The 24,059-nt window shown below is 41.1% G+C and overlaps 1 protein-coding gene across 1 annotated transcript; it reads right to left on the reverse strand.

Annotated features, from left to right (window-relative positions):
• Nucleotides 1-4,585: 4,585 nt before the first annotated feature.
• LOC137260020 (probable methyltransferase-like protein 24) lies at nt 4,586-24,059 on the reverse strand. The gene is made up of 8 exons (XM_067797703.1): nt 23,975-24,059; nt 18,775-18,852; nt 17,032-17,109; nt 12,774-12,841; nt 10,195-10,323; nt 9,562-9,636; nt 7,390-7,525; nt 4,586-5,709 (listed from the first exon to the last, which is right to left on the reverse strand). The coding sequence occupies exons 1-8, from the start codon at nt 24,053-24,055 to the stop codon at nt 5,413-5,415; spliced, it is 942 nt and encodes a 313-aa protein (XP_067653804.1). The 5' UTR covers nt 24,056-24,059; the 3' UTR covers nt 4,586-5,412.

Consider the following 24,059-nt stretch of genomic DNA (forward strand, 5'->3'; position numbering starts at 1 on the left):
CTAGCATTGATGGTAGTAAACAAAATTGAGATGGTTAAAGTTAACAAGCTGTTATCATGTATAAAGAGTATAGATAATGTTACGAGAGTGTATTTTTCTTTATTTTGTATTGCTATTGATTGGGTCACCATTGGGTTATTATTTGGGTCACAATGTTCAGAGTTTAGAGTGACAGTTATTATAGATTACATTTCCTGTCATCGACAATAGTGTTTTAGGCGCACGCCTTTAAGGTAGCGCTTTAGAGTTACCTCTCTTTAGTGTGTATTGACTCTGATCGCGACGGTACCATATTTCGCTGGAATGCTCAAGAATCAGTGACTGTATATATATATAAGACTGGTTGGTGTGTTGACACACACATGGACTTACACAGAGGTTTCCTGGAGTTGTGTCGTTTGTCTGCCCCTTCGTCAACTTTCAACCTACATTCAACACCGCTTCGCTGTGAAGGATTTAGTAGAGCCTTTTCTCACTGAAAACCAAGACTTTGGTGAGTTGATAATATACTTGTGAGCCAATACGTTCGGTTTGACTCAGTTGCATTGTATTAGAGACCTCTTTTGTCAATCTTTGTATCTTGCTCTTTGGTCAATACATGTTACTGAATATTTTAGACTTATCTGTGTTATATTGTGCTGGGATTTCTAATACCTTTTGTCACGGCACATTATTAACTGTAACTGTAATATGGTTAGTAAATAAGGGGAGATAACTAGGGCGACAGCAAATTATCTGGAAAGAAAATATGATACAATTGATCTCTCTTCAGGCTTTAGTTCAAAAGTATATTTGTAAAAAGATAGGTAGATTTATTGCCTTTCCGGTGATTTTTAAGGGGCTGTTCACACAATAATGTTGTCTTGCACTCTGCAGCTGATGCTGGTATTTCTGGTAACTGTTTTAAATATCATATCATCAATATACAGCAGTTTATTTGCATGTGTTAAAACTCAAAGGGTTTATCTAAGTGTTTCACATGTAATACTGGCACCGGTCAGAGTTCTGTGTGACCCGTGAAGGTCCCGGGGTAGAATAGGCCTTCAGCAACCCATGCTTGCCATAAAAGGCGACTCAGCTTGTCGTAAGAGGCGACTAACGGGATCGGGTGGTCAGGCTCGCTGACTTGGTTGACGCATGTCATCGGTTCCCAATTGCGCAGATCGATGCTCATGTTGTTGATCACTGGATTGTCTGGTCCAGACTCGATTATTTACAGACCGCCGCCATATAGCTGGAATATTGCTAAGTGCGGCGTAAAACTAAACTCACTCACTCACTCAGAGTTCTGTGTCACGCTGTTTATCATATTTATTGATAGGTTGTTTTCCATGATGGAACAGGTATAGGTGTTAAACCGTTTTAGAGGCATTTTAGAAGTTGCTGAGCTAAAGGTGAAGGAACAAGTTTTATGGAGAGAGGATAGGTTTACAGCACGGCGGGTGAGGTTGTAGATAACGCCGGTTTTAATCCTGAGAGGGGGATTAGAATCAAAGTGGAGGTATTGATCAGTGTGGGTAGGTTTGCGATAGACAGAGGTTTGGATAGTGTTGTCAGTATTGCGGGTGACAAGGAAGTCTAGAAAGGGTAGTTGTGAGTTGTTTTCAGTTTCAACATTAAATTGGAAACGGTGTAAGAATCCATACCGAAACGTCGCCATTGTGAAAATAAAGAAGTTGATCATCCATAAAACTTGCTCCTTCACCTTTAGGTATAGGTGTTAATGTTTCATCTGATTTGTGTTCACGTACGTTTGGTGATGATGCATCTGCATTCTCCGTTACATGTAATCACTTACAAAAGAGGATAAATGCACTTTGAGTGTTGTTTTTGTAAACAAACTGGAATATTAATTAACCTTAGTAAAACAAAAGATTTTGTTTCGGAAATTGCAGGCCCTTACGGGAGTATGAACAGTAGCTTTTTAACGACAAGCCTGTTGAAACTGTATCCTTTCATAAATACTAGAATTTGTATTTACACCACAACTTGTACGGAGTAAACCTCAAGGCTGTCTGGTATCTCGAGCTAACACGGCGACTCTTTCTATAAAAGGCTTTCAAAAAAAAGATGGGAAGAGTAAATTGTAAAGACTTGTTAAACTTTTTGCCTGTATGTTTTCACCTATTTTGTGCTATGGGTCTGAAGTTTGAGGCGTTAACTATCATCTTACGTCACACATAAATGCCGTTGTCTGACTGGCTATGCGCTCTTCTATTATTTGCAATGTACCCCACATACCCCACGTTACAATGTACTCCGCTGCCTATGGCAGCTCATTCAGTACGTCGTGGTAGTATCTCGAATAACAATGATAACAATAATAACGCATGATGCGCGGAAATTACCGATGTTTTGCGAATGCAAATAGATGGAAGGGATATAACTCCATATCGTTTTTTCTTGTGCTGTCTGCAAAACCTAGCGACGATAAAGATTTGCCTCGCATTCCAATATATATACTACCGACAAGAAATAAGGGAACTAATGAAATAATAGCGAATTTGAAACTGCTTTAAATATCCACTAAATCAATTTTAGGCGTCAAGTTCAATATCTGGTGTGTCCACCATGTTGGGCAACACATTCACGGCACCTTGATGGCATGCTGTTAATCAATTTCCGGATGGTTGCCCGTGGTATTGCCCGCCATTCCTCTTGGAGAGCTGTACCAAGCTGAGCCAGGTTGGCGGGTCCTGGGTCCCTGGCGTACACCCTTCGACCAAGAACGTCCCAGAGATGTTCAATTGGGGACAGGTCTGGGGACTTAGAGGGCCAGTCCAATGTCTGGATACCTTCTTGTCGGAGATAAGCGGAGAGAATTCGGGCCCGATGTGGTCTGGCATTATCATCTTGGAATACAAAATTTCGGCCGATAACTCTAGCCAGTGGAGCAACAACAGGACTCAATATTTGGTTAGCGTATCGCTGACCAGTCATGGCTCCGTTAGTGATGACCAAATCTGATCGTCCGTCATGTGTAACCCCACCCCACACCATGACACTACCACCTCCATATCGATCATGGTCAAGAATTGCTGCTCTGGCATATCGCTCCCCGCTCCGACGCCAACAACGTTTTCTGCCATCTGTGAATCGTAGGCAAAACCTTGACTCATCAGAGAACATGGTGTAACGCCAGTGGCGCATAGCCCGTCCCTGATGCTGCCTAGCCCATGCCAATCTTTGGCGCTTCAGCTTACGCTGAAAGGGTGACACCCTTAAAAGGCCGTCTTGCTTTCAGACGAGCTTGATAGAGTCGGTCTTTAACGGTTGAGGTTGAAATGCGTCTTCCAGTGAGTGTGCGGAATTTTCTGTTGATGGCAGGGGCCGATTTAAACCTAGAGCAATTAACGTAATGAGACGATCCTGTCGTGGTGTCGTTGATTTTGGTCTACCACGCCCAGGTCTCGTTGCAACCCCACCCGTTTGACGGTACTTATCCCACAGGCGTGAAATTACACTTTTTGATTCACCCATCTGCCGGGCAACTTCCCCCTCTATCATCCCCACCTTTCTCCATTTTGTTGCTTCACCGAGATACTGCCTCGGAGGCATTTCTGTCAGTAAGTGTCAATCTCTATTGCATTAGTGATTGCGCCTTCTCCAGTACATTTACAGTAGTTAACTTCTGTATGCACGTGTAGCACGTGCTGGGCATGCATTATGCGAAATTCCATTGTCATTGGATGTTGCGTTTGGGAGATACGCCACGATAACGGACCCTGTCACAGTCAAAGTCATCTACATTCAATTTCTTGGTTCCCTTATTTTCTGTCGGTAGTATATATATTGACAAAACGTTCAAATGTAGTCCCTGTGAATATTAAGAAGGGGAATAACACCGCGGCGACTTTACTAATTCCTTTCGGGGAAAAACGGCAAGATTCGAATCGTTTGATTCACACAGGTTGGCTGAAGTGTACGATCCGATACCCATTCTTCGGTAAGATAAATACGTCGTTCACTGGTCCCTCGGGGCCCATGGGTGGATGTACCGCCGAGGGTATATCAATCCATGCACCGTTCGTGACGAGTGAACAATTTATATTCGGTCATCGAGTTGATTCAGGTAACATTTTTATAAATATCTCTTGAAAGTTGGGGCAGACTTTCACTATAAATTACTTATATGACTAGAATAATAAACAATTCTGATATTTCTTTATATATCTCTACCCTGTCGAACTTTAAATGCGGTAATCTTAACATAGTAGTTGAAACTGGAAGATGTAATCATGTTAACAACCTGTTAATGTTAACTGTTAACTGTTCCTGGAGTCCCGCAGAAGCGATGTTAAATACTGGTCTACAAATTCATATTGTTCTTTACTGCTTACCTAGGTTAAAGGTTCAGTGTGGTAGCCTAGTGGTTTAAGCGGTCGCTCGTCACGCCGAAGACTTGGGTTCGACTCCTGCACATGAAGCCTATTTCCGGAGTTTCCACCGTGATATTGCTGGAATAATGCTGAAAATCACTGATTCAATGGCTACAGGAAACAATTCTAAACCTTTTCTTTATTTCAAAACAAGCTCCAGGTTACAATAGATTTTCAGTAAAAACATGCTTGCCGTAAGAGGCGAGTAACGGGATCGGGTGGTCAGGCTCGCTGACTTGGTGGACAAATGCCATCGGTTCCCACTTGCATAGATTGATGATCATGGTATTCGTCACTGGTTGGTTTGATTCAAACTCGAATACTTACAGACAGCCACCATATACTTGGAATATTTGCTGAGTGCGGCGTAAACTAAGCTCCCTCACCCACTCACTCACTCAGAACAAGCAATCACAAACAACCAAATGAAAAGCGATAAAATATACTCTTTAAAAAAGTAGGGGATAATGAACATACAATTTGGAGTGTAAACGTTTACGAACATTTCAAGGACAGACTTCCTGTGAAATCTCCACCATTTCCCTCTAGTATCACCCATCAACACAATGCATGGGGTCCCATTCTTGATTTTGACGTTTTTCAAGAACGTCGAGAAATCACTTAGAACATTAATTTTGACACTCAACTTGCATCAGACATTTGTTAGTGTTTCTTTCTAGCCGTTTGTTTTAAAATGAAAATCGTATACGTGCACATTACATGCCACACACCAGTCATCTTTCAAAAACGACTATATTCCAAATAACTATGGTTGTAAGGAAGTACAAATGTTGATGCACTTTCAAAACATTCAGTAATATCATATCAACATTGATCGACTCCGATAAATCTCCTAAATATTTTTAATCGTACATAATAAAAAATGAAGATCCCTTACTTTTTTTGAAGAGTATATTTCTCTTGAACGCGTGAACTTAAAATGATCGGAAAATTACTAGCCATGGCCGTCGCGCTATATCTGGAATATTGTTATAGGCGGCGTAAAACTAAACTCACTCGCTGAACATTTACGTCACAACAGATTGGTATTGACGTAATGAACCTCATAGCAGCCTGTCCTCACGACAGGAAATAACTTATTAGTAATGCTACATTGGTCATTTTTGTGGACATAAAACTTCCTGAAGCCAGCATCATGGATGTCTTTCATTGTACTCAGCTTGCCGATGCAGTCATTTAGATTGTTACACAGTCCATGGTATTCAACGAGAAACTGTCTGACTTTTGACAGTTCGCCAGATGACACTATGCTGATTAGCGAGGGCCATTCTGAATTTTCGATGTCAATCTTCAAGACGTCAATGTATTTCTGGAAAACGAAGAGACAGGTGTTAATGAATTGAACGGCATCCATACATATTTCCTAAGAATATTGGCTTGAGTGAACAACACAGCAATGAGTGGATTTAGTTTTACGCCGCTTTCAGCAATACACCAACAAACACCAGGAATGGGCTTCACACATTGTATCCAGGAGGATATTGTGGGGAATAGGACACGGGTCTTTTACCACGAGACTACCCACAGCCCCCTAAACAAACGAATGAAATGAAGATAGGGTGCAGTTTGAAAGGGTGTCGATCAATCCTTAAGTTGTCCCTTTTTACCGAGCGCCAGGCAAGGTAACAACAAGTAACAGGGTAATCACAAAGTACGCGGTCTGTACTCCTAAATGTGTTGGGTTCTAGACATTGTGAGCTGGCAATTAGGTGCGTCACTCCGAATGAGTTGGTTCAAATTTCCAGTGGGATTCAACCCACAGATATACTACATTTTCTGTACTTTACTGAGAAAAAGTAATTCATAATACAGCATTTTGTTCGATATAGCGAGGAGTCTGTCTATTACGGACTGTCCTGGGACCGAAACTCTTGTAAATAAAATAAAATAAAATAAAAATGTTGATAACCAGTTGGTTCAAAACCATGTCTTGATACCACCCAAGTGACGCAGACACCTCTTGTAACCCTACAGTGGGGAGTTAGACTGCTTATCAGTACAGGTTATCGTGTCCTGATGATATGCCAATCACTGGATTGTCCGAGTCAGACTCGATTATTTACCGACCACCATCGTAAAGTGTGATGATACTGCGTGCGACTATAAACGGCTAACACATTAATCATACGAATCTTAACTTCTTTGCGGGCCAATTAATTATAATTGATCACAAAGGTAATTTATTTCCAAATACAATTGCTTTCAGTACTAGAACTTGTGTGGGCCAAGCCTGGAGTACATAAGTTACAATACCAGTTCTCCTGCGTTATGGGAGCCGCGGTGGCTGAGGGGGTTAGATCGCTCATCAGAAACTCTACACCTGTGACTATAAATGGCTAAGACTTAAATCACACGAATCATAACCATAAACCATACGAACCTATTTGACGGTCAAATAATTATAATTTCGTTCGTCTAATGTCGCGAAACTGACCCGTATAGAGACATTAAAAACAAAGGTAATTTATTTCGAATTACAATTACTTCCAGTACTAGAACTTGAGTGAGCCCAGCCGGAAGTACGTCATTTACAACACTAGCTCTCCTGCGTTGTGGGAGCCGCGGTGGCTGAGGGGGTTAGATAGCCGATTTGGTGACTCTGTTATTGTGGTTTTGACATATAGAGACATTAAAAACAAAGGTAATTTATTTCGAATTACAATTATTTCCAGTACTAGAACTTGGGGGTGGGCCCAGCCGGAAGTACGTCATTTACAATACTAGCTCTCCTGCGCTGTGGCAGTCGCGGTGACTGAGGGGGTTAGATCGCTGATTTGGTGACTTTTACTATGGCTTCGAAGAATAGATCGGACTCATCTCCCACAGAAACTCTACCCCTACGAAAGTTCAATCCCGACTTGAAAACTTGTTACATTCAATCACTTCCTACATGACACATAGTTTAGTAGTGTATGCCAAGGTTCCTAATTTGTGAGGTACAAATGTCCAAATATTTGTAATATTTCATAATATTCAAAATGTCACTGACCCCCGTGTGGTTCAACATTTTCTTGAAAGTCGTCAATGTATGTAAATCCCAGTTGTTCCGCCTCTGGTCCTTTCCGTCAAGGCCTGATTTATAAAACCGGACACGTGGCGACCTCTGGTAAGATGCCTGTTTCATGCTGAAATATAATTATTATCATCATAACTACGTTAACAGATGATGTTTATGACAGTTTGTCCAAATATCAATATCACTTAAACAAATGGAATACCCATCGCACGTGAGGTATGTTATTCCTAATATTGCTTGTTGCGCGTGATGTGATGTACCAATGCCACTCTAACGGCTGAGTGAGTGAGTGAGTTTAGTTTTACGCCGCACACAGCAATATTACAGCTATATGGCGGCGGTCTGTAAATAATCGAGTCTGGACCAGACAATCCAGTGATCAACAACATGAGCATCGATCTGCGCAATTGGGAACCGATGACACGCGTCAACCAAGTCAGCGAGCCTGACCACCCGATCCCGTTAGTCGCCTCTTACGACAAGCTGAGTCACCTTTTATGGCAAGCATGGGTTGCTGAAGGCCTATTCTACCCCGGGACCTTCACGGGTCTCTAACGGCTGAGGGTACATAAGGCAAACATACTGGTACACTGGTACACACAGGGTACATGACCACAAAAATAATTTTAACGACATTCTTTCACTCAGTTCCAAACCTGCTGACTTAGATCCATTGCGTTACTGAAATACCGTGTGTTTGTGTCTGCTTATGTTGTGAATACATCTCTTGGAAAACAATGACTAGTTTATTTTATGAAATCTGTGACTCGCAATGAAATAACGTACGGTGTTATTATAGAGGACCGGATGCACTCACAGTCCGGCTTAATTGCCTTCCCTGCTGGGCTACCTTTACTTGTGCCCTGAGTAAAGGGATATAACTCCACACAATACATATGTCTTATACATATGCTTAATAAACATTACAAATAACTATGGAGGTGTTTTTAATACCACTGAAACTTTGCATATGCGTTGAAAATATGTGGATTGTTGTAATATTGCTGGGACAGTTTTCCTGTCAACATTAATAAACGAATGGTTGATCCCTAAACGTGTTTTCAATGAAAATGGTGAATTAGGTTTGTATCTAGAAGCACCGCGAGACTCATTTTCAAAGTAGTTGTGACTATCTTCCTAAAGCTATTAACAGTTACATAACCATACAGACATATTTTCCAATAATATGAATCTAGAGGGACATATTCTGAACACTTGAAGCCAAATGACGAAGATAAGTTTTAAACTAAACACCCTACATCTGGCACAGATTCTTGGGTATGACGGTAGCAGAAGGAAACGAGATTAACCACCACCCCTACCCCCGGTACCCAAAGCATTCGGAAAACATCGGTCATTCGAGAAACCCAACGATGTGAGATATACAAAAATACCCAAGATGCGCTGCGGTCGGTTTCTGAGCGGATGCAATTAAAATTTGTTTCGCGCACGGGGAACGTAGAAAATAAATGCGCGTACCTTCAGTAGTTCCAAGCTGATGGTTCAATGTATAGCTACAGTCTAAACAATCAGCATGACAATCAAACAGTTTCGTGCTTTGTTTTAGTCTTTTTTGTTTCTTTCCCGTCAGCATTTTCGTTTGTCACCAATCCAAATAGTTTTATCCCAGTTAGTTCGCCAAAATGAGCCCAACGTAGGAGAAACTATGTTGTTTTGGCGCCTCCATCGACAGATTACTACCGGTTATGGTTTTATGCCGCATTTAGCAATATTCCATCACTAGCGCCGAGGACATCGGCTACCCTCATCCTATAACACGACCACCAGGGATTCCACATCCAATCTTGTCGTGCCTCACTCCCTTACTTACTTGAACGGCTGGTCAGGCCTGGTTGATTGCGTATAGATAATCTGCGATTGCTCATGATATCAGCCACTGGTTTGGTTTTATGTAGACCTCCGACATGTAACTGGGATTTTGCGGTCATGGGTACTACAGAGGGAGGTTCAGGGGGTTCGAAACCTACCCATCTTTTTAAACATGCCTTACGACCACATTAAAGATTTTTCTCTGCGTAGGCGGGGCTAAAGGGGATTCAAAATCCCCCCTCAAAATTCCTGGATCCGCCCATGAATATTCTCTTTATTACAAACCAGTACACCCGAACAAGCGTATATGCAAACCTTGGATCAAAGGAGGACACATCACACTCATAGTTTTTGGCCGTATCATCGTCAAAAGAAAAATCGTTGTTGATCCTGTAGTAAAAGAAAAACACCATTACTTTCATTTGACCACATTCTTGAAAGCATCGTTTATTCACGACGGAAAATTGCCACAACAGTTTCGCGTAATATCTCTAAAGTCTTTAATTCGGTAGATGCATTTGTTTGACAGCCTAATGAAAGTAAAGGATACATTGGTCCTTGACGTAAATGAAATACAAATCTGAAAAGGGCAACGCTGTATGACTTAATACTTGTGGCAAATTGAAAAACATTCGTTAATGCTTCACATAAAAAATTCGAGTTTCCTCATTGCCGTGCATGTAAAATAAAACCACTCGCTCAAAAGAGTACACGATATAAAGCTTTACTGCACGTTATTCAATTTTCTGTGTCTTAGTCGAATACGTATTCTAATCAGCTCACTAATACGTATTCTAATTAGCTGGCTAATACGTATTCAATTTAGTTAGCTACTCACCCAAACGAGTACACGATATAGGGCTTTACTGGATTGGGTTTTCTAATCAGTCGACTTACACGTATTATAACCAGTTAACTAATACTTATTCCCTTTAGTTACCTACTCACCCAAACGAGTACACGATACAAGGCTTTACTGGACGGTACTTGGCATCGTCACAGATCTCCCAGCCTCCATCTCCCAGTTTGCCCATGCGCAGCTTCCGGTGGCACACTGTATCTACGTTGTCAACGTAACTAAATAGCCGATAGAGGGAGACATATGAAGACATAAGAGTTCATACAGTCATTAAGCAGCGAGTGTGTGTGTAAGTGTATGTTCGTCTATATATAGTAACATGCACTTGACTTCAAGGGTATGTATGTAAACAGTTTATATATTTCCACATTAACACATTTAAACAGAGGATGTTCGACTATGTGAAATGCTCGGTTAACAGGGCTCAATTTGAGATGCTACTCTACTTGAGGCAAGGTGCAACGTAAGGTAAAGGAGTAGTTGCAACTAATTCCAGTTGCAACGCAGTGGTTTAAAAACGTCAGAGGTTTCGGTGCACTTAAGCATACATCTCTGATGTAGTACCCATGAAACCATAGCAACACAGAGACACAGCTGATCCCTGTTTACAAGAGCTGTCAGAACCGCAATGTTTCGGTGCCACGGCTATTCAAAATTAAGAAGAAAAATGAGGTGACAGTGCCTAAAATGTTAGATTTATTGTTGATTTAATTCTCAAAAATTGACTTGCATCTTGTGGAAGTTAAACTCATAACTGGATTGCATTTTGTAACATTGGGTTGCACCAGTGCAAGTAACAAAGCACTAAATCGAGCCCTATTGACATGAAGCATTACGTGACTACATTTAAGCTTCTGCTGATAAGGATCTGGCTCTGCAAAACATGTTTGCATTCTCACCTCAGTGTTTCCTAAATTTAACCATGGGAGGAAATAAATGTATCATCAGAGAACTACATGAACAAATACATGTATCACCAGAGAACCACATGAACAAATAAATGTATCATCAGAGAACTACATGAACAAATACATGTATCACCAGAGAACCACATGAACAAATACATGTATCACCAGAGAACCACATGAACAAATACATGTATTATCAGAGAACCACATGAACAAATACATGTATCATCAGAGAACCACATGAACAAATACATGTTTCATCAAAGAACCACATGAGCAAATACATGTATCATCGGAGAACCACATGAACAAATACATGTATCACCAGAGAACCACATGAACAAATACATGTATCATCAGAGAACTACATGAACATATACATGTATCACCAGAGAACCACATGAACAAATACATGTATTATCAGAGAACCACGTGAACAAATACATGTATCATCAGAGAACCACATGAACAAATACATGTATCATCAGAGAACCACGTGAACAAATACATGTATCATCAGAGAACCACATGAACAAATACATGTATCATCAAAGAACCACATGAGCAAATACATGTATCATCGGAGAACCACATGAACAAATACATGTATCACCAGAGAACCACATGAACAAATACATGTATCATCAGAGAACCACGTCAACAAATACATGTATCATCAGAGAACCACATGAACAAATACATGTATCATCAAAGAACCACATGAGCAAATACATGTATCATCAAAGAACCACATGAACAAATACATGTATCACCAGAGAACCACATGAGCAAATACATGTATTATGAGAGAACCACATGAACAACCTTTGACATTTACCTGCACAGATATGACAAAGGGTGTAAGGATTGTCATTTTCATATATATCTAACGTGTGAAATAATTGCATATGTTGTTCATAGTTGATACAGGTTTAAATACTCTTGTAATCCTACAATAATACTCTCCTGAATGCTCCGTCATAAGTACATTGTAAATGGAGTACTACAACTGACAGAAAATAGTAGAGGTGACTATTGAGGTAAAAACAATTGTTGAATTGTGATAGTCTACTGCAATATACTATTGCGATAGCGATATTGTATTATGTGCAACTATTGCAGTACTTTTGCAAAAGTCTTTCTCACATCGGTATATCTTATTTGAAGTCATTTCCCAAATGAACGTTCAGTTTACATTAAAGAAAACCAAGCTGATCCAAAGAAGATGTTCTTTTTGGCAGTCTGTCGAGAAAACCTTATCATATGTCAAATTTGGAAAGAATATTTTCTCACCAACATTCCAAGTCATACAGAAGGAAAAATAAATAAATAAATAAAAACAACAAACCCCTCCCCCCAAACATACCACTGTTGGTCCAATTTGGAAAGAGAAAGCACTTCAGTTTTCAGCGGAACGTAGGATGGAAGATTTCGTTACAGCATGAAGAACCTCAAAATTGTCGATTGCAAAACTCACCTCTCCCTTCAATCATCGAATTACGATTCAAAAGATATGTTTTTTCTTTTGTTTTTGGGCATTAACAGACAAAATACTGTGGGGAAAATACAGCTGCTGAGGGTGGGGACGTGTCAAAAGAAAGGCTGGTCGTGCTATCATGTTGCAGTGCAACAGAGGAGAAACTCAAGCCTCTTGTAAAGTGTACAGCTGACAGACCACGTTTTTTTCAAGAATGTTAATTTGGAGACAGTCTTGGCGAGCCAATCAGAGGGCCTGGATGGCCTCACACATATTCATGTACCTGTGGAATGTTCTGAACACTTCACTAGCAGTCATTTTCGCTATTGCAGCTTTCTCCGGCAGCACAATCTGAATCAAAGAAACACAAGTCTTAATTTATAAGGGCCATAGTTACCGGCCCAAGACTCACTGTCAAGAAGATGTTGAGGATATAGCTCTGCTTTTCAATCAAGGTATATGTGTCGGGAATTGCACCCGTGGAAATGTGTGTTGTTTTTGTATAAGGTCGCTCTCCACAATATATGGTGTCGGTCTTTACAAAATGATTATGGACCAGACAAACCATATTTGTTCTTCGAAAATGTCAGCATTTGTGGAAACAAACCCACAAAGTGAAGACAGGATTTCCCTTTGCAGTAAACACTGTGACCATCTTGCTTTACAAGGGGCAATGTGAACACGTTGAAACTGAATTCGATTAACGTTGTTGGTGATTTATATAGTGATTTCATTTTATGACAGCGTACTGGTTTTACATTTATATAGCCGTAATACTCTAGAATTTTTACCGTCCTTCAGTGACGGGTTTTTACGTTCTAACTTTATTGATTTACATATTGATGTAAACCAGACTGTGCTCGTCACGATCCGGCTGAAATATTGCCCATGGGACGCTAAATAATGACTCAGTCACTCATAAAAACTGAAAAATCCGTGAAAGTATTTGAAAATTCATAGCGTTTGCTGGGATCACGATATTGAGCTAGCCATGTTTCAACATCGGTAAAATGTTCACATATCCACCAAGAATGAGTATATGGCACACTTAATTTTCACCCGTTTCAATAGTGTCTATATGCCACATTTGTCACGACAAGAAATGAAGGTAAAACATAAATCAACTACATCGACCAAAACCTTACCTCCTAACAGTTTCTAACCATCAGAAATAGCTACTTCAACACAACAACGCCCGATCCCACAAAGCCCATGTAACAAATGCCTCTCTCGCCAATGCCACGTCAGTGTCATTCCCTGGCCTCCCAAATCGCCTGATCTGAAACGTCTAAACGTCTACAGAGCGACTTTTATGGACGCATCGGTAAACGTGACCATCGTCCTCAGACACTCGCAGAACTTGCCAGCGCTTTGCAGGATGAATTCCCAGAGGAGAACGGTTGTGCAACCTTTCCACTGCGGCGTTGGCAAGTGACGTCGGCAGAGGGTGAAATGAATTAATGCTGGCAATGACAACGTGGCCATCAATGAGTAAAACGTCCGTCATCTATGTTCAGGCGTAATCCAGTTGTGTACACCTAACTATTTTGATGCATTTCCTAAATTTTGATCCATGCATTTCATTTTTTTTCATTTTTTTGTAAACGTTTATGTCATCCTCGGGCCCCACAGGTGCTTGTCTCCTTGTGGGGGATTCTGAATATAGATCCCAGACAAAGTATGCTTGCAGTCACATTTCAATGACTGGTTCATCTATACATATGGAAATTAATTAAGCAACACCAAATTCAAAGACACATAAAAACTTAACAAAGTTTAACGAAGTAATTTTGATGATTGATTATTCAATTTTGATGTATTGACATACAGCATGAGCTTTTCATGGGTTGATATGACGCGCGTGAAGCTTGCACAGCGCACGTGCATTGCTTTAACCTCAACTTTCGAAAAATGCACTTTTTCCCTGGGGTGTTTACAAGCGCAGGTTGTCGATTGCATTCGGTTTTTCATTCATTTCAATGTCATGGCACGTAGGAAATCATCAGAGGCCACTCGTTGGCAAATAATCGGCATGAGGAATGCTGGTATGTCTCTAAGACAAATCGGGACTCAAATCGGACGACATCATTCCATAATTTCAAAACTTTTGAAAAAATACCGGGCCACTAATGAAGTTAAAGACCTGCCTAGACCAGGAAGACCCAGGAAGACCACAGTCCGGGAGGACAGAGCTTTACTGAGACTTGTACGGCGCAGGTCCTTCGACTCGAGCTCTCGGTTGAGACAGGAGTGGCTTCCAGGGAGACCCATCTCGAACAGGACTGTTCGGAATCGTCTGAAAGCTGCAGGATACCGGGCAAGGAGGCCAATCAAGCGACCCAGACTGTCTCCAGCCCATAAGGCAGCCCGACTGGCCTGGTGTAATGACCGTTTGCACTGGAACATTGCCTCTTGGAGGAAGGTCCATTTCTCAGATGAGAGCCGGTTCTTGCTGCACATGGTGGACGGTCGTACTCGGGTCTGGAGGCAGAGGAACACAGCAATGGCTCCACGGAACATCCAGGAGACTGTGGCCTTTGGGGGAGGTTCCGTTATGGTATGGGGGTGCATTTCCATGAACTGCAAGTTGGATATCATTACCATCCGTGGCAACCTTAACGGTGTTCGTTACCAACAGGAGGTTCTTGACAGGGCTGTGGTACCTCATTTTGAGAACCATCCTCTGGCAACGAGACCCATATTTATGGACGACAATGCTAGACCTCACAGGGCGCATGCTGTAAATGATTTTTTGCGGCAAAATGCAATTGACAGAATTCCATGGCCTGCCATGAGCCCTGACCTCAACCCCATTGAACATTTGTGGGACTTTATTGGCCGTCGTGTGAGGCAGAGAGACCCACCAGTCCATAATCTCAACGAATTGACGGCTGCCCTGCATGAGGAGTGGAACAGGATCCCCCAGAATCAGATCCGGAGACTCATCCAAGGAATGAGGAGGCGTCTGGAATCGGTGGTGCGTGCGCAGGGAGGACACACTAGATATTGATGAAAGTCGGTGTGCAGACTCTCAGATGACTGTTCTTTCTTTCCATGTGACATTTGTGTTAATACACCTGACAACAACGTCTGTGGATGAATAGTAAATTGTGTCCATTTTTTCATGAATTTAAGACAGTTTTAAGAATTTGGATTTCGTTGCAATAAAGCAAAGTCTTGATACTTTTTCCCTTTAAGTTGTTTGTCAGAGATCGTCTGTTGAATAAAAAAGTGTCAAACTATATCAACCCGGCATATTTTGATTGTCAGAACACTTCAAAGTTGCTCCAATAGAAAAAATTGGGGTGTTGCTTGATTAATTTCCAGGTGTATAGAATAAAAAAGCCCACCCACCCCACACAATTATTGTCAGAACAATTTATTTCAAGCACAGTGGAAGCTGTCTAATCCGGCACGCATTGATACTGAGGAAATAGTTCGTTTTAGACATTGTGCCGGACTGCAGAGCTGATGATAAATGCACAAGTCACGGAAGGGACTTGGATTTCATGCCGGTGTTGGCAACTTGCTGAAATAGACAGATGCCGGTAAAATATAAAACAATATGGTTTGTATCAGGAAAGGCAGTCAGAAAAATGTTCAGCGTGAATCCTGATGTATCATCCACTATGTTTAAAGCATCTTTCGAGAATATGTAACCTGTAAGTAAGTGAGCGGATTCACTGTATCTTGTTACTTCACAAATATTCATATAGCCATGAGTTGACCGGATGTAGAAAACCAGGTGTTTTGCACGCCCAAAGTGATGGAGTATTTTCAGTTTTACCGATGTTGCAGTGGCCAGTGGTATGTGCTTGTGGAGCGCGGTAGTTCAGTGGTAAGGCGTTAGCTTATCACACTGAAGGCCCGCGTTCGATCCGTGATGGAATCACCTAGGTTCGGGTTCCGAAGTGGGCACATTTGCTTAGTATCCTTGGACAAGATATACAGATCCACATTGTCTCCGTTCAACCAGCTGCAAAATGGGTACACGTGAGGATGTGCTGGCAATGAGAATGTTTAGTTTATTGCGCCTAACAGGTAGCATGTTTGTATGTTCCTCAGAGAGTTGAAAAAGTCTCGGAAAGTACGGTATTGTCCTACGACGTAGGATAGTAATGTACGCAGCGCCGTGAGACGGCAGTGTACCAAGATATGAGCGCCATATAAACAACCTATTACAAGTATGAGTGAGTTTAGTTTTACGCCGCACTCAGCAATATTCCAGCTATATGGCGGCGGTCTGTAAATACTCGAGTCTGGACCAAACAATCAAGTGATCAACAACATGAGCATCGATCTGCGAAATAGGGAACCGATGACAGGTGTCAACCAAGTCAGCGAACATGACCACCTGATCCCGTTAGTCGCCTCTTACGGCAAGCATGGGTTGCTGAAGACCTATTCTACCTTCACGGGTTATTCTTACAAATGTGATGAAGGTATACGGGATTTGGCTCTTCAAAGGGATGCAACTCTTCACGGCGAGTTTGGTCGCCATTTGCATGAAGATTATGGGTTGATGCAAGGAAAATTCATACCTGTCCCTGCTGACGGAGGTCTTTTAGTGGTCCATCCACATTTCTTTCTGCATGCAGTTCCCAGTCGGATTTTACTGGCTGAAGCAAAGATTGGAATACAATGCTTGTAGTTATGGATGTTGACGATTCTTAACTTACTTCTTGTTTATTCCAACACAAATTCTGTTTCCAGAAAATCTGTTCAGCGTCCAAACTCTGGAGCCATTTAATATTTTTCAACATTATATAAGTGATATAACAGCTTAGGCTCTTACAAGCCGTCAATTCAGTTTCATGGTATGCTCATCCTAGCCATCTATTATCTTTCTGGATCGTATAAACCGTGAAGATCCAGATTGGACCTGGTCAAGGGCAATCAATATTTATCGACTAACGGTCGGATGACACATGTCATCGTATCCCAGTTGCTTAGATTCACGTTCACGCTGTGTATCACTAAATTGTCTCTCATTAATACTAAGTATCACCCCTCAGGGAAGCTACCATAGAAAGTTGAAAAACAACGCGATGGCCCACCAAATCCAACTGCACCCCATGAAATGTTTTAATTCATGTCTGGAAACAGAAAAATATATGCTGATGGTAATAAGCCTCTTTCTCAGAAAAAACAGTGTCTGTTTTACTGACACCTGTGTGTCTGCCTGCCTGTCTGCCAACGACAATATGCAATACAAAAACCTCAACCACTGACTAAATGCAACTTGAACTTAACACCTACCTGGCTATAGACCATAAACAAATTACATTCATTGCTCGTGCAGCTGAGTTCTGTCTAAAGCCACATGAAATTACACGGACGGGTATTTGTGACACATGTACACATGGCAGGTTATGATGTGAGTTGATTGCAAACAAACTACATCCATCTTTCTCCAATGACTGGATCGGCGTTTATGCTGTTGATCACTGACTTGTCTGGACCAGTTTGATTATTTACAGACCATTGCCTTTTACCTGGAATATTGTTGTTAAACAGCAAGCAGACCAGCACACAAAACAAACATGAGCGTATGAAACATAGTATTGTTATTAATCAGTATCTGTTGATAGCAAACAAACTACAACCCATCCGGACGGAAACAGGCACAAACTCGGATTGTCAGTGTCAAGTTCTGCTTTTCACTTGCACGAACAGCAGTTTCCAGCCACGCAGTAGTTCAGTACTAGTTGATTGGATCGAACGCAAATGCAGAAAAAGGGAGCATTTATTTAAAAAAAACCAACATCTCTATGCACACACATAGACCTCTCAGCGTGTCGGCAAATGAATCAGCCAATGAAAGTCTTCGTTACACATATGTGGATGTCCACTCAGTGTGACTAGGTTCGGTATTTCGACTGCTTCGTTTCAAGGGTTGGAAACACAAGTATAAAATATTGGACTTTTCATTCGTGATAGTATGCTTATATTTTTTTGGTATTTGCTTTTACACAGTCAGCAATGTATATCATATGTCATGAGTAAGTGATAATTGTATTTTAACTATGAGTAATTTTTTGGGTTGCATTGAAGCTTTAATATATCACATAGCCAATAATTATCCGGGATTCGAACTCAGGATTCCTGCACGCCCGATGTGATGGAGATGTTATAGGCTTACCCATGATGCACTTGTGTATGGTGCTGACAAACCCGATAACGTTACACAGGAAAGGTGTCTGTTCTACAAGGAGAAATCGGGTGTCATTTGCATAGGGACCTTTGATCCTTCAAGGTGGGATGATGCAAGAGAAATTTCATACCTGTCCCTGCTGAGGGAGACCGTTGAGTGGTCCACTCATGTTTCTTTCTGCATGCACCTCCCAGTCGTGTTTTCTAAGCTGAAATAAAGATAAGTATATAGTGCATGATAGATTTTAAGTAGAGAATACGATTCATAATTTCATATTTTTCATTTCCTTATGTTACTTCTCTGAAGTGATGAATGCCACGCTATGTTTATTCCCCCTAAAATTCTGTTTTCAGTAAAATCTGTGTGTCAAATTTGTGGGGCGATTTATCTTTTTAACATGATATAGGAAGGTTATCTAACTGCCCTGGTCTTACAAGTCGTCAGTTCAGTTGCAAGCCCGTGATGATACAGGTTTAGAATGCTGGCCTTCACTAACCCCTGCTTGTTGTAAGAGGAGACTAACGGCATGGGGTGATGGCTGACATGGTTGACACATGCTGATCACCAGATTGTCTGATCCAGACTCGATTATTTACAGACTGCAGCCATATAGCTGGAATTTTGCTGAGTGTGGCGCAAAACTCTCTCACCCAATCATCGTATATACAGAGGAAGTTGTCTAAACCGGCACTCATCGGGACTGAAGAAATAGTCCGGCCTAGACAGAGTGCTGGATTGTAAAGATGGTGCTACATGTACAAGCCACGGGTGGAACTGAGACTGTATGCTGGTGTCGACAACTTGCCGGATTGGACAGATGCCGGTTTTGACAGATTCCACTGTACTTCCAATCCCACTGATATCTTACTGGATCGTGAAAATTCAGGTTAGAATTGGTCTTAAGCAAACTATGCTTATCGTATGCGACTAACGTCTATAAGCCGTTTTGAGACAGAACTCTGTGATTAAAACCAGTTGGGCAAACACCGACAGCCTTGCGTGCGACAGTTTTGAGTCCATTGTATACATTCCTCATAGGCAAGCGTTTTCTGTTTGATCGTTATCAGGCAAGCCGTAGAGGATAATAAGTGTTTTATTGCATTAATATGAGGCTAAAGTGAGTGCATATCCCCCCACCCACCCCACCCCCTCCCCTTAAAGTTATCGAAAACGTGTGTAACTGTGCCTTTAACCCGATTCAACTCAGAAAAAATGAATTTCAGGGTCGGTCCAGATAAGAGATTGCTAGTGAGTGTGTGGTGCACATAAATGATGGAATTCAAAAGTCCATATGCCTTTGAGAGCAGGGGCGGTAAGGTAGCCTAGTGGTTAAAGTGTTCGCTCCTCACGCCGAAGACCCTAGTTCAATTCCCCACACGGGATGAAAGCCCATAAGTCCATTTCTGGTGTCCGTGATATGGCCGTAATATTGCAGAAACAGGTCTAAAACTAAAGCTCACTCATTCACTTAGAGAGGTGCCCAAACCTGGACCTCACCTCCTAACAGTTTCTAACCATCAGAAGGAGCTACTTCAACACAACAACGCCCGATCCCACAAAGCCCATGTAACAGGTGCCTCGCCAAGGCATCGTCAGTGTCATTCCCTGGCCTTCCAAATTGCCTGATCTGAAGCGTCTAAACATCTAAGGAGCGAATTTTATGGATGCACCGTAAACGTGACCATCGTCCTCAGACACTCGCAGAACATGCCAGCGCTTTGCAGGATGAATTATTACACTCTCAAGTTCACAAAATCTCAAGACCAACATTGTGCGTGTTGATCATGCACGCCAGTTTAACAGGATATACAGTAAACACGTGAAATCAAATCATTAATAAGAACGTAGAAAGAAATATGTTGAAGACACATGGATGCAGTGTGTCAAGCCCATTCTGGTGTCCCCTACCATGATATTGCTGGACTACAGTCGTGCCCCGTTTATCCGAACCTCAGATATCCGGAAAAATCGCCTTCCGAACGAAAATTCCTTAAAACGAATTCACAACCTTGTAAAATTACGTTGTATTGCTAAAAGCGGCGTAAAACCATACTCACTCTCTCATCGTTTTGAGAATAGGAGGATTTTCAGACTGGGTTTAAAGGTTGTCATGTTAGTTACAAGTCTTAGGTTTAATGGCAGATCATTCCAGACTCGTGACGCTGCTGTGGATCAATCGATTGATCGATCTTATAGGGTGATTGACCTTGCGTGTGAAACTCACATGGTGCTTTGGTCCATGGATCTAAGAGACCCCGCGGGATTGTGTTCCTGGTAGAGTTCCTGGTGATACACGGGGACTTGGCATGTCCGTGCTTTGAAGGTTAACAGAATCACTTTAATTGGGATTCATTCATTTAGCACGGAGAAATACGGCTGTCTTCCTTTGTCTTTTTGTACGTCATTGTATTGTGTTGTATTGTATTGTGTTGTATTCAACTCTGGCATAGAAGCAAGTCACTGAGATCGATTAGCCTCTACAAATTAGTCCGTGAATATTGATTCCGAAATACAATTAGGTGGAACATTAATTGTTAATTCCTTAACTCCTCTTTACCAGTTGTAGTCGAAACACAATTAGATGGAACATGAATATTTAATAGTAGTTCTTTTTAAGAAACGGATGTGTTCTGTATTGTTCCTGTGTCACCAAGATTTATATTTATATTTACAGTTATAGTCTAAGAATCTAATTCAACTTATAAAAAATTGATAAAAATATTGGAGGAAAAATAAGCAGGATAAAAATTGTTTTACAAACGATCGTTGTTTCTGATTGTCACAAATGGTTCCTATTCCAATGAGGGTAAGCAGAATGCAAGTGGTTTTTCGTAACCTGCATATGCCTGTTTTCTGAGTGAGACAGCACGTGTAGAGTGAGTGAGTTTAGTTTTGCACCTCACTCAGCAATATTCCAGCTATATGGCGGCGGTCGGTAAATAATCGTGTTTGGACCAGACAATCAAGTGATCAACAGCATGACCATTAATCTGCTCAACTGGGAACCAATGACATGTCGAGTATAATGCCTCTTATTACAGTGCTGCCACGACTACCGTAAGCTGGTGTGTGTCACCGGAAGTACTTAAGTCTCGTAAAGTGCCGTCACCTACATACGGGGCGAATTGTGACGAGAGTTGATACAGACATGGAACATGTCCCAAGCTTTCATTAATCGCGTATAATCATCAAGCCTGCATCAACCCAAATGATGAACATACAATCCGTCATGATACTGAATTTGTGAACTGACATTTGACATCACATCTCATCGATACCTAGTGTCAACGGTACAGCATTATACCGGAAATACGGAATTTACAAGGGTTTTGCAGTCCCATAAACCTTTCAAAACACAGTGTGGCGAATTTATTACCCTGAAATTCATTTAATTTAGCTTATCTTTAAACAACAACATTCACCATTTGGCAGAATAAGACGCTAAATGTTTCGCCATGATATTTCCTGAATGGTCATAAGGGGAGAAAACTCAGGATGGCTTAGTTTAAAATGAAAATGATCAAATTTGAGGATTTGTTAAACGAGTTGGAGAAATATGGAAGCATTTTATTTATTTAATTTGTTATACATTTATTGACACAAACAAATAGGAAATTGGGGCAACAATTCTATTACTCCACTTATCCTCATAACTCCATATGTCAACACTAAATTTCCGAAGCGATCAGCCGTTTCTCTGCTGAAGATCATTCGTACAACCCGTGCACTGTCATACATGGTTTCGTATGCTTTGGCTACTAACCAATCAGAATTCGACAAATTTATTTTAAGCGCAATCACTGACATTATCCTGTCAAGGATGTAGCAGTAGTTAAATCAAACACAACAAATCATGTTTCTATCTTTGTGCATTTAAATAACGGCGCTAATATCAAATTAAACACACTTACTTTATTCCAGTAGCATATGATGTAGGGTTTAAAGATGTGCTTGAGTAATGGGCTGTCATGTGCTATTTATAGTGATAAGCACCACAGGGTGCTGGTCAAAGGGTCTGCTGACACGGAGGGATTATAGATTTCCTAGACGTTTTTGTGTATTTGAGAATGGAGTAGCCTAGTGGTTAAAGCGCACGCTCGTCACACCGAAGACCCTGGTTCGATTCCCCACACGGAGTCAAGGCCCATAAGCCCATAAGACCAATTTCTGGTGTCCCCCGCCGTGATATTGCCAGAATATTGCATAAAAAGCCTTGAAACTAAAGCTCACTAATTCAGTTAGGGAGCGGCTTTGCTTCTCATTCACATACACTTTCAAGTTCAAATGAATGAACATCAAGCCTCCTGGCGTTTTATTGTTTCATTTTATTGATTTCAGGGGTGGCCTACCGGTATTGTTTTTGTCGCCGTAGTATTGTGTGTTGCCGTGGTTATATCGACGTGTATCGATGTCCTTATCTATTTCTTTCTTGTTTGTTTGGCTACACACTTGGTTCTCGTGTGACTATTTACTTTCAACCCGGGGATCAATATTAAAGATTAATGTTTACGTTTGCTCTACCGCGATGTGGAGTGTAATAAAGCACGCTTTCGCTATGAACGATGACAGTTAAAACACGGGCTTGCGCTCGAGTACTTTAACGTTATGATAGTCAAGGGTCATTGTTATGCGTCATTGTATCCCGCCTGAAAAAAACCTGCACATTTCGCTTTGAAAATTGGAAACAGGTATTGAAACAGAAATTTCTAGACTATTTTCTTGTATATAAGGGTAGAAGTTTCGTACCTCACAAAGCATCTCAAGAAACCAGATGTGATGATCATATCTTGGTTTCAGGTCAGTTCTCGAGTAGCCATTCAAAGAATGTAAGGAGTATTCCTTTTGCAAGCATATCACTAGCCAAAGACAATGCACTGAGAAAAAGTAACATATGTCTATACAAAAACACGGAGGTTAGTTTTACGCCGCACTCAGCAATATTCTATCTATATGGCGGCTGTATCTAAATAATCGAGTCTGGACGAGACAGTTCAGTGAGCAACAGTATGAAACAGGGAATACAATAACCCCTCCCGTTTTCCCTTAATTTCTCTTCGTCAGTTGTTTTCTTCTGAGCTTCAATATTTGCATTATTTATTTATGTATCAATTTGGTAAATCCAATATCCTCTACTTTCTTTAATGGTATATTTGGTTTCCACTTAGAAATCAATGCACAGCAAAACATTACAAGACAAAGAAATCAAAACATATACACTCGTGTCAAAATAACCTAAACGCATACACAGCAGAATGCAGATCACTAATTACACAGTGTCTTCGATTGGACTGCACCCATTGACGTTCAACGCATAGATTTGAAAAAATTACCTGCGTTAAGTAGATCAGAAGAAAAATGGTTGTAAAGCAAACTCCATATAAAAATCCGGTAAGTCTTTCTCTAGACGGCATTCTA

Source organism: Haliotis asinina, chromosome 13 (genome assembly GCF_037392515.1).
Source record: "Haliotis asinina isolate JCU_RB_2024 chromosome 13, JCU_Hal_asi_v2, whole genome shotgun sequence".
Classification (NCBI taxonomy): Eukaryota; Metazoa; Mollusca; class Gastropoda; order Lepetellida; family Haliotidae; genus Haliotis; species Haliotis asinina.